This window comes from Myotis lucifugus, unplaced genomic scaffold (assembly GCF_000147115.1).
Source record: "Myotis lucifugus unplaced genomic scaffold, Myoluc2.0 scaffold_1065, whole genome shotgun sequence".
Lineage (NCBI taxonomy): Eukaryota > Metazoa > Chordata > Mammalia > Chiroptera > Vespertilionidae > Myotis > Myotis lucifugus.
In genome coordinates, this window is record NW_005872113.1 from 19,443 (window position 1) to 31,013 (window position 11,571).

At 50.5% G+C, this 11,571-nt stretch overlaps 1 protein-coding gene across 1 annotated transcript in view; it reads right to left on the bottom strand.

Moving 5' to 3' along the window:
* Window positions 1-245: 245 nt before the first annotated feature.
* The window catches only part of LOC102419486 (interleukin-9 receptor), a 33,516-nt gene continuing 22,190 nt past the window's right edge, over window positions 246-11,571 (bottom strand). The window contains exon 12 of the mRNA XM_023747936.1: window positions 246-299. Coding sequence (XP_023603704.1) covers window positions 246-299 — 54 coding nt within the window. The remainder of the gene's footprint in view (window positions 300-11,571) is intronic.

Here is an 11,571-nt window from a genome sequence, read left to right on the forward strand (position 1 = left end):
GACAAAGCCAGTACAGCAATCCTAACCCCTTCGCAGATCCCCACTGTCCCGGCTCCTTTGCAGCACGGGGTGGCGAGGTGATTCGGGTCTGGCCGGTAAGACACGCAGGGGAAATCCAGAAAGAGGCCCACGGAGAGGAAGACCTCTGCTCACTCCTCCCACCAGCGCCATCCTCAAAGTCCATGGATCATTTATGCGTTAGAAGTTTACTCTCCAGGCTGGCATGCAAGGCCCAACCACAGCTCTCACTGATTTTCCTCCAGCTTTATCCACTCCTCCTCACATTCCTCACAAGGAGCCTGGGGGTGGGGAGGCCAAGGGCAGGCATGTCCTCCACGGTAGCTGGTCCCAAGGATGGCCCCGCATGAACCATCTCCCTGGTTCACAGTCCTGTGCAGCCCTCCCCCGAGTCTGCCCTGGGCCTGTGAAGCAGTTTAACTCCCGGAATGCAAAGGGCGCGAAGCTGTGCCACCTGGGCCACAGGCACCGAGAACACTCTGCTTCCGCCCCTCAGCAGCCCCAAGCCACCAACTGCACTGAGACCGCCGAGCGGTGAGGAAGTGCAGCCCGACCACAGCAGAGGCGCGGAGGGAGAGTCCCAGCCAAGCAGCGTACTGCACCCTAGACAGCCTTACAGCATCTTCCCTCCCTAATCCTGTCTTTTCACCTTAACGGTGCTTCTGAGTGTTCAACGTTACCCAAGATAGGCTGACGCTCTCCAGAGCAGGAGTAACTGCTAACGTAAATGTTCAATTCCCAGTAGGCACAGACCTGTCTCAGTGGTACCCACCAGCACGAAGAACTGCTGTGACTCCACCGACCTTACACCCCAGGGTGGGCAGGAGGCTTGTCTTGTACTCTCCTTAGAAGAACTCCAAATACCCCCAAACGTGTCAGGACACCCTTTAACATAGAGCGCAGGTTGCTGATATGTGTGCCCTCTGTGCAGTCCAAGCCCTTTAACGACAGGCAACTCACCTGCTATTTTTCTAATGTGATTGAAGGTTCAATAGGGTATGTATGTGATGAGAGGCAAAGCCACCGTTCTACATCATGAAGCTCACGGCAGCCCCCAAAAGACACTGTGGGCAGCTTGCCAAAGGCCCTAATGAGAAGCAGCTCATTGACCCAGCTGGCTTGGCTCAGTGGTTGAGCATCAGCCTATGAACCAGGAGGTTCCGGTTCGATTCCTGGTTTGGGCACATGCCCAGGTTGTGGGCTCGAGCCCCACTAGGAGGCATGCAGGAGGCAGCTAATCAGTGATTCTCTATCATCATGGATGTTTCTATCTCTGCACCATCTTCCTTCCTCTCTGAAATCAATAAAAATATATTTTAAAAAGAAAAGCATCTCTTTGAACTATCTCTGGATAAGGAAAGGAAAACGTACAAACCCCAGAATATTTTCTTAGGTCTTTTTTTTTAATCCTCACCTGAGGATATTTTTTCTATTGCATTCTAGAGTGTGTGGGAGGGAGAGGGAGAGGGAGAGAGAGAGAAAGAGAGAGAGAGAGAGAGAGAGAGAGAGAGAGAGAGAGAGATTGAGGTGAGAGAGACACATTGATTGGTTGCTTCCCAGGGGAAGGAACCTGCAAACCAGGTATGTGCCCTTGAATGGGTTTCGAACCCATGACCCTTTGGTGCATAGGCTGAGGCTCTAACCATTGATCCACACTGGCCAGGGCCAAACCCCAGAATTGTGATCCTCTTCGTGCTGCTGCTGTGAGGGCTGAGTGAAGGCAGACACGCTGGGCCTTCTGGAGCTGGAGCTTACGGAAACCTTGGTTCCTCTGCTCTAATAAGGCTTTGCGTGAGGAGAGCGGGTTGCCAGTGTTTATTAATTCCTGGGAGTGTTCTATGAACTTACGGCTCAGGACTCCCAGGCGAAAGGGGGATTTGACCTGGCAGAGGTGATGGGTCCAAAAAGTAGTTTGTTTCCTAAAAATAAATCCACATGGCTTCCTAAATTACTGACAACGTGTTTTCCAGATGGAAGTCATCCATCAGCGAATGACTGCACAATTCTTCGGCCAGAAATATTTCCACATAAATTCTAACCCTGAACCCTAACCCCAACCCTAATCCAAAACCCTAACCCTATACCCTAAACCCTAACCCCCTAACCTTTAACCCCAAGCCCCATACCCCAACCCTAACTCCAACCCCAGCCCTAAACCCTAACTCCAACCCTAATCCCTAACCCTAAGCCATAACAATAACCATAAACTCCAACCCCTACCACTAAACTGCTACCCCAAACCCCTAATCTTTACCTCCTAATCCTAAACCCAAATGTCAAAACCCCTAAACCCTAAACCTAAATCCTTTTTCTAACCTCCCAATCCTTACCCCATCCCCTTCCCTTAATCGTGACTACTTACCCTAACTCAAACCCCAGAACCAGTACCCTGCGCCTGGACCCCAGAGATAGAAACATCAATGATGACAGAGAATCATTGACCGGCTGCCTCCTGCACGCCCCCTACTGGGGATTGAGCCTGCCAACCGGGCATGTGCCCTTGACTGGAATCAAACCCAGGACCCTTTAGTCTGCAGGCCAATGCTCTATCCACTGAGCCAGATCCTGGAGCTGGACACTGGACACCAGACCTCAAAGATGGACCCTAGAGATGGACCCCAATAAGGTCAATAAAAATGTTTTTAAGAAAAGAAAATGTGTTTCCCACTTGGCATATACTTTTCAGTGCTCCCCCAGTGCTGTTTACCTGGCCCACCATACGCCGTGCGGCAGTGGCTCAGAGCCTGCCTCTGTCTTCCTTCCCGAAGGCTGTGAAATGGGCTCATTCATTGCTGTCCCGTATCCTGTGAAGATGTGGCCCTGCTGCGGAGCCCCCCGCAGGCTTCCTGGCCCGTCTCCAGCAGAGAGGATGTGGTGATCCACAAGAGCTCAAGGTCCAGGCACCGCAGTCAAGTTTGGGGCGTTGTGGGGTTGGGTAAGACCTGCGTTGTCGCTGAGACTGAGACAAAGTACAAGCCTCCCCCATACCCAGAAACGTGAAGGAGGCAGGGTTCGTGTGGGAACTCTGGGGTATTGGTCAATTTTATACCCCATTTAGTGCGGTGCCTTCACCCACTATAGCACCTAGATAAGAAGGGGCACAGGCATATGTGGGATGATACCGAGTCACAGGCCGCCTCTGAGAAAGCAAATGTGCTGGGTGAACAGATTAAAGCTCTTGGGATCTCAGGTGGAGTTGCCATCTGAGTAGATGTGTCAGGGACCCCAGGCTGGACACGATGGCAACAACAATAACAAACGCAAAAGGAGCCGACGCCCCTTAGCTCTGGGTCCCCATTGCAGAGAGGCCAATATTAGCTGCACCCAGTGGGACAGCAGCTGTCGGCCATGAACACAGCTCTCCCCCAGGTGCGGCCTCCTCCCAACGTCCAGCCAGTCGCAGCCCGTCGGGAGGTGGCTAGAAGGGTTATTCACAAGACCTGCTTCGAGGCCACCCGAGGCTCTGCCCGCGGAAACGGCTCGCATATTCGCTGCAGCGCAGAGCTCCTCCCACCGTCCTCCGGGCAGTGAGTTAGTTACATGCTACGCTGGGGCCAATGTCTTCCAGGCCCACTTCAGGCCTCACTACTCTTCAGAGCTCCTGAGATGGCAGACCAGGGGAGGGGACACTAGAATAGGGCTCGGACTGGCACTCCCCCGGTTGGATAGGATACTTCCTGCCAGAGAGTGAGGACTGCCCTGGCCAGCTAGCGTGGCTCCCGCGGACCCTGCTGGAATCCGGCCAGATGCCCTGTGTATGACTACGGCAGCGGTTCTCAACCTGTGGGTCGTGACCCCTTTGGGGGTCGAACAACCCTTTCACAGGGGTCACCTAAGACCATCAGAAAACACATCTATAATTACATATTGCTTTTGTGATGAATCACTATGCTTTAATTATGTTCAATTTGTAACAATGAAAATACATCCTGCATATCAGATATTTACATTACGATTCATAATGGTAGCAAAATTTCAGTTATGAAGCAGCAACGAAAATAATTTTATGGTTGGGGGTCACCACAACATGAGGAACTATATTAAAGGGTCGCGGCATTAGGAAGGTTGAGAACCACTGGACAACGGGCACTGGCCAGTACTAAAGGGCCCTGGCTGCAACTGGCTGCTGGGCACGGTCTGTGCCGCCCACTCAGATTGCAAATAGCCCCGGTCCCCCACCCCCTGGGCAATGTGCCCGGGATGTACGGCCGGCCCAGGCCCACAGGCTGCACACGTGTGACTGCTATGGTCATGATTGCAGGGGAGGCCCTCCCCCCCGACGTGCCTGCGGAGCCTGTGTCTGATCGCCCTTATGTCTCTTCCTGGGAACCAGCACTGGAGTGTGGGGAATCCCTTCCTCCCTGAACTGCCACTTAAGCAGAAATACACCATCAACCTGGCCGCTGGGTCTGCACTGCCGCCGTGCCCGCGTGGAGGGAGTGCCTGGGACGGGCTCCCTGCAGTGTCTGCTGGGACAGCGGGTGGGACAGGCTGCCTGTGAGAACCTGGGCAGTTTGACTCCCAGGACCAGCGCTAATGTCCCTCCTTTAATTCTGAACTTACTGAAAGGTAAGTCTCTGATCTAGGTGGTCATCGCACTGACTCTCCCACGGTCCTCACTGCTCACGGTACGTGGGATGGCGCGGACGCGTGTGCTGACGGCAGCCTGGCTGTGTGCGCTCCGTGTGGAGAGAGCGGCCTAACCACACACCTGGCCGGGGCCCCTGGGGTGGCTCCCACCCACTGCTCGGCGCATGATGGGCAAGGACGCTCCCTCCCTCCCCGGGCACCCCTGCGCCTTCCAGCCCCTCTCCTCACCCGCAGGCGCGGCCCTTTCCCTGCCCTCTCCCAAGCTCCCAGGGCCCTGCCTTTGCTTCTGTAACCTGTTTCCTGAGCCCATTTCTTCTGCGGCTCACTTCTCCCACCGCTGTGACTTCTAGATAAACTTGTTCTTATCATTTGAGTTCTGGGCTCTGGATCTTTCTTTGCTGAACTCAGGAACCCAGGTCCATCCATTGCAGGCTCAATCCCCGGCCCTGGTCGGGGCGCAGGCAGGAGGCCTCCAATCGATGATTTTCTCTCATCATTGATGTTTCTCTCTCTCTCCCTCTCCCTTCCTCTCTGAAATCAACAAAAATACATTTTTTAAAAGAACCGAGGTCCAATTTCACCACCAACACTGCCAAAGACGGATCCATCTTCAGACCCTCCACCACTGCCGGGAAACGGCTCACTGACCACCGTACCTGTATGAGGACCCCCTCAGGTGCGGACAGAGCTCCTTGACCTGTGCCCACGCCTCTCCATAAAGTCCCCCTGGCGCTGTGCCTCTGTTTGTTCCGAGGAACAGGAAGGTGTGGGGTGCCCAGACCTGAGGTGGAGTCCCATGAGTAGTGGAGGGCAAAGGGCTTCGCAGCCAGGGAGTCTGTGATGAGGCAACAGACCCACAGAGGGAAAGGACTGGCCCAGAGTCAAGACCCGCACACTGCCTGGTGCCTTACCTCCCTCCTCCTCCCCCGCCTCCCACCTGGCACAGGTAACAGTGGGGCAGGAAGGGGAGGAGGATGGGCCTGGAAACTCAGAAGTGAAACCTGGATTCTATGATAAGGATGAGCAATAACTAAGCTACTTAAGATTACCTATGACCAGATGGAAAAACATCACCGGGGCCCTGGCCCGTGTGGCTCAGTGGTGGGAGCATGGGCCCGAGCCGTGAAGGCTCGCGGGTTCGAATCCCCATTGAGGGCACATACCTGGGTTGCAGGTTCAATCCCAGGCCCTGGTTTGGAGTTGGGGTGAGTGCAGGAGACAACCAGTTGATGTGTCTCTCTCACATGAATGTTTCTCTCTCTTCCTCTCCCTCCTCCCTCCCCCCCTTCCACTCTCTCTAAAAATCAATGGGAACAATATCCTCGGTGGAGGATTAACAATAACAATCATGTGTAAGGTTTAGACCCTGATTGGACAGGAAGAGAGAACAAATCTTTAAAGGCAGGTGCCTTTCTGGCACCCAAAGAAGGGGTCTACATATGTGACACACATGTATTTATGGCCGTGTCTCCCTAAGGATGCACTGACCACTGTACATGTATGAGAACCCCCCAAATTTACCTGCTCTGAAGTCTCACTGGGAGCCTGGAGAGATGGCCTAGTTCAGTGATGGCAAACCTATGACACGTGTGTCAGAGGTGACACGAGAACTCATTTCTTTGGTTGATTTTTCTTTGTTAAATGGCATTTAAATATATAAAATAAATATCAAAAATATAAACCTTTGTTTTACTATGGTTGCAAATATCAAAAAATTTCTATATGTGACACGGCACCAGAGTTAAGTTAGGGTTTTTCAAAATGCTGACATGCCGAGCTCTAAAGTTTCGCCATCACTGGCCTAGTTGGTTAGAGCATCGTCCTGATATGCCAAGGTTGTGGGTTCAATCCCTGGTCGGGGCACATACAAGAATCAACCAGTGAGTGCAGAAATAGGTGGGACCACAAAGCGATCTCTCTCTCTCTCTCTCTCTCTCTCTCTCTCAAGTCAATCAAGCTTATTAAATAAAAAATAAGTAAAGTCTCGGCGGCTCACAGTCTCACGGTGGGAAGGGCCAGGTGGGAAGGGCCAGTTTCCACTTTCTTCCCCAGGACGCCGGTATCAGTGCCAAGCTAGACATCCACGCCTTGGCTGAGTTCGCGGCAACTGGCTTATGATTCTAAACAGAGCATTTCCTTGCTGCCAAGGAGCTGTCTGAGTGAAAAACCTGGCTTTGCAACGTGGAGCGGCTTTATCGCCTCTCCCTGCAGCCCAGCCTGGGCCCTGGGCTGTCATTAAGCCAGAATGTCGTCCCGACATCCGCTCTTATGAGTAACGTGACTGACCTCTTAGCCCAAATGCCAGACGCTACAGACAAGGTTGACCGGGCTTCCTTCCTTCACTGATGCCTCTGGCCACTGGCTCGCTTCTCTCCCTGGGGAAGGGGACGCGGCAATTCGGGAAGACTCAGGCCTTGTGGGCTTACTGTGCCTCTGCTTCTCTGGGATAAGCATGCAGGCCACCTCCCGCTACCTGGCCCAAGGACTCAGGAAGATGGGCGATCAGATTGTGTGGGCCACCAGGATGTCTGGGGTGTGCAGGTGTAGATGTGAACAAAAGCCAACTCCGCCTTCGTGTCCTTTCGTGCTGTGAGCTTTGGCCAACCTCACTGTCCTTAGCACGGCTTGCTAGTTGGTTATCCGTGTTCCTGAAAATGTGGCCATAAGTATTTTTGTTAGCAACAGCCGGAATGGCATGACAACCAAGGTAAATATCAAACTGGTGATAGTATTGATTATAAACGATTATCGGTCACACGACGACCAGGAGGCATGGCCCCGGCACTACTGCATTCTTCGTCCCTTTGTCCTGTCAGACATTAGTACCCAAGCTATGCTATTTTTTAAAAAAGGACTGCAGCCCAGCCGATGTGGCTCAGAGGTTGAGCATCGACCTATGAACCAGGAGGTTACGGTTTGATTCCCGGTCAGGGCACATGCCTGGGTTGCGGGCTCGAGCCTCAGTGTGGGGCGTGCAGGAGGCAGCTGATCAATGTTTCTCTCTCATCACTGATGTTTCTATCTCTCTTCCCCTCTCTCTTCCTCTCTGAAATATATAAATATATATTTTAAATAAAAAATAAATAAAGTAGCTCACTGCCACTTGCCTCAGCTGCCCACCCCGCCCACTGCCACTCGTAGCTCTCCACTGCACGTAGCTCGCTGCCCCGCCCTCCTGTAGCTCACAGTCCTGCTTCCACTTATCTGCGGTATTATATATATATATATATATATATATATATATATATATATATATATATAATTTTTAAGTACTGTAATAGGAGTCTGTTAGTGGAGAATACTCTTCACAGAACCGGCTGTTCCACCCCCATCCAATCTTCCCATAAGTAAATTGCGCTATAATAAGTTCTGGTCCAGTCCATGCAGGTGCCTGCTTCATCCTTCGGTCCGAAGATACCTTCTCATATGATGGCCATTGTTCCTCTGCCCCATCGTCAGACAGCGAGGTCTCCTCAAGATGAAACACTCCTGTGTCTCAAAAGAAGCTATCCAGAAATTGAAAAGACAGCCCACAGGGGGGAAGGCTTATTTGTACATTATATATCTGATATCCAGAATATACAAAGAACTTTTACAACTCATCAACAAAAAGACAAAAAAACTAAATTCTAACGATGCACTTGAATAGACCCTTCTCCTGAGAAGACATACAAATGGTCAGCACGCACATTAAAAGATGTTAAGCGTCACTAATCATGACGAAATGCAGATGAAACCCACAATGCGATACCCTTCACACTCCCTAGAACGGCAGTGACCAAGAACCCTTAAACATTGCTTGTGCAATGTCAACTGGTGCAGCCTATGTGTACAATAGTTCGGCATTTCCTTAAAAAAAATACCTTATGGTTCAATAACTCCACCCCTAAATATTGTCCCCCCCAAAACTGAAAAGGGTGTTCAAACAAAAACGTTCACATGAATTTCATAGCAGCCAAAAGGCAGAAACGACTCAACTGTCCATCAGTGGGTGAATGGAGAAACAAAAGGTGATAAATCCACAAACTGAACTATTATCCTGCCGTACAGAGGAACAAAGTAGAAGGGGGCAGCCGCTGTGGAAAACAGGAGGGCAGTTCCTCAAAAACTTACACACAGAATTAATGTATGACCCAGGGATTCCACTCCAGGGGACATGCCCAGAAGATCTGAAACCAGGGACCGGCACGGATATCGTCCGCCCGTATTCATAGAAGCATTATACACAACTAGTGGCCCTGCACACGAATCAGTGCATGAGTAGCTCACTGTCACTTGCCTCAGCTGGCGGCCCTGCCCACTGCTGCTCGTAGCTCTCCGCCACACATAGCTCGCTGCCCACCCTCCTGCTGATCAGTCGTTATGTGATGGTGTCCCAACCAGTTTGCATATCACCCTATTATAAGTATAGATAGCCAAACAACCCCAGTGTCCACTGATGGGTGAATAAACACAATGTGTTATATACACAATGGAATATTATCTGCTTTAAAACTGGGGCAATTCTGACACCTGCTACAACCTGGATGGACAGCGAAGTCACTATGGTAAGGCGAATAAGTCAATCACGGAAAGACAGATATTATATGACTCCACTTATCTGAGGTATCTAGAGAAATCAGAGACAGAAAGGAGAGTGCAGTTGCTGAGGCCGGGGGAAGGGGGGGCAGGGCAGGAAGGGGAGAGTTAGTGTTTAATGGATACAGAGTTTCAAAGAAAAACAAAAAAAGTTCCAAAGGTGTATGGTGTTGATGATATTTGTATAACATGTAAATATAGTTAATTCCATCAAACTGTGTACTTCACATGGTACATGTGTTGAAATATATTTAATCACAATGAAAAAAGTGAGGTACTGATACATGCTAGGACATGGATGAACTTTAGAAACATCCTACTTGAAAGAAGCCGGCAGAAAAGGCCACCCTGTGCCACAGAAGTCATCTGTGTGTTATGGGTTAACTCAGCGAGATAGACCACCGACTCAGAATTTAAATTTAAGAGCCTTTATTAAGCTGGCCAGCTGACTACAGCACGTCCCTCTCCTCAGGGAGAGCCTCCCCGCTGAAGTCCTGACCGAGGGTACAGCAAAGCCTTTTATCTGCAACACTACAAAGTATTTCAAAAAAGAAAAAAACAAACTGCAAAGCGGTTCATTAGCCATTCCTGGTACTGGCAGGGTAAAAAGTTCACATAAAGTTTACAAGTACAAATGGGAGGAAAGCAGGGTCATACCTGGCTGGGTTTAATCATAACACATTGCTTTTCTAGTGAGATAATTAGCAATTTTTCTCTGCCATGGTCCCTGGCCCTCAGCCCACTCAGTAATTCTTCTCTGCCAGGCCCCTGCCCCTAGCACATGTGCGCTTTAAATCCATCAAGTTTATGAAAACGAGCGGACGTGTTGGTAAAAGTCTCAGGAAGATAAAGGGGGATCACAATGGAAGGGGCAGCTCCACGCTATTGGGGCAGGTGGTGACGGGGAGTAGGCCTGTGAGTGGGTTCTGATGCGGAGCCACAGTGACCTCCTCAGCGGGGAAGGTGGCAGCTCCGCGGGCCAGCACGCTTGTGTGGGATAAAACCTGGAGCGCCATGGACGTGGCAGGTGTAGCAAAGAAACAACAGCTGCGCGCCCGGCCAGCATGGCTCAGCGGCTGAGCATCCACCTATGAGCCAGGAGGTCACGGTTCGGTTCGATTCCCAGTCAGGGCACATGCCTAGGTTGTGGGCTCAATCCCCAGTGTGGGGTGTGCAGGAGGCAGCCAATCAAAGATTCTCTCTCATCATTGATGTTTCTCTCTCTCCTTCTCCCTTCCTCTCTTAAATCAATAAAAATATTTTTTTTAAAAAAGCTTGATATTAAAAAAGAAAGAAAGAAACAACAGCTGTGAACCTGAGTGGAGAGAGTATGTGTACCGCTGTTGCAACATTTGAAGTTACTAGGAAGTAAATTACTTTTTGAAACATGTGGCGAGCAAGCACGGCCATGGCATACTCAGCCCCACATTGGACACCTTATGTGCCGCGCCAGCTCAGCCGGGTTCGGTGAGCCTGAGTGGGGGCGGTGAAGGATTGAGAAAAGACAGACAAGAGAAGAAAGCTGGGTCTGGGTGGGACGCTGTCCTCTCTGATGAAGAGACAGCACCACGGACTACAAGCCGTGTCTTTATTTTATAGCCAGATTCCAGGAGGCAAAGCAAGGGCGTGGTCAAGCTGTTTACAGCATTCTCGTGGGTTTCGAGCCTACTCAATTACATGCACCTGAACTCTATCAAGCCCACATCACTCAGACACGTGGGGCCATGTGTTCGGACCATAGGTTCAAGCTTACAACCATAGCTGTTGGCTATAATTGTGCTGGGAGGGCCCTGCCCTCCAAGCTGGGACTTGCACGTGGCCATGAGAGGACTGTGCCCTCTCATTAGTCCGAGGCTTGAACCTGTCCAAACACTGTAGCCGCTCTCCACAGAAACAACCATGTCAATGCCATGCCAGGAAAGCAGAGAACACACAAGACTTCATTAGAGAGGTCATGCCCCATGCAGACCCCGTCCATCCAAAGTGGCAAAGCTAGTCACCCAGGCAGCCGTCCACAGGTTACTAAGAGGCACTGTGAGGCCAAAAAAAAAGAAAGAAAAAAAAAAAAGAGGCACTGTGGGAAGACTATGTCAGTAGCCACTATGTCCTGAGATGTGGTAGACACCATGGGGTTTTTAAATTCCAATTGTCCACATCACCCCACCACCAAAACAACTGCTAGAACTAATTAATGAACACAGTTAATTTGCAGGACACAAAACCAACATCTAAAAATCAGTTGCCTTTCTACACACTAATAATGAACCAGCAGAAAGAGAAATTAAAGAAACAATCACATTTACAATTGTATCGAAAAGAACAAAATACTTAGGAATAAATTTATGCAAGGAGATGAAACACCTGTACACTAAAGACTGTAAGACA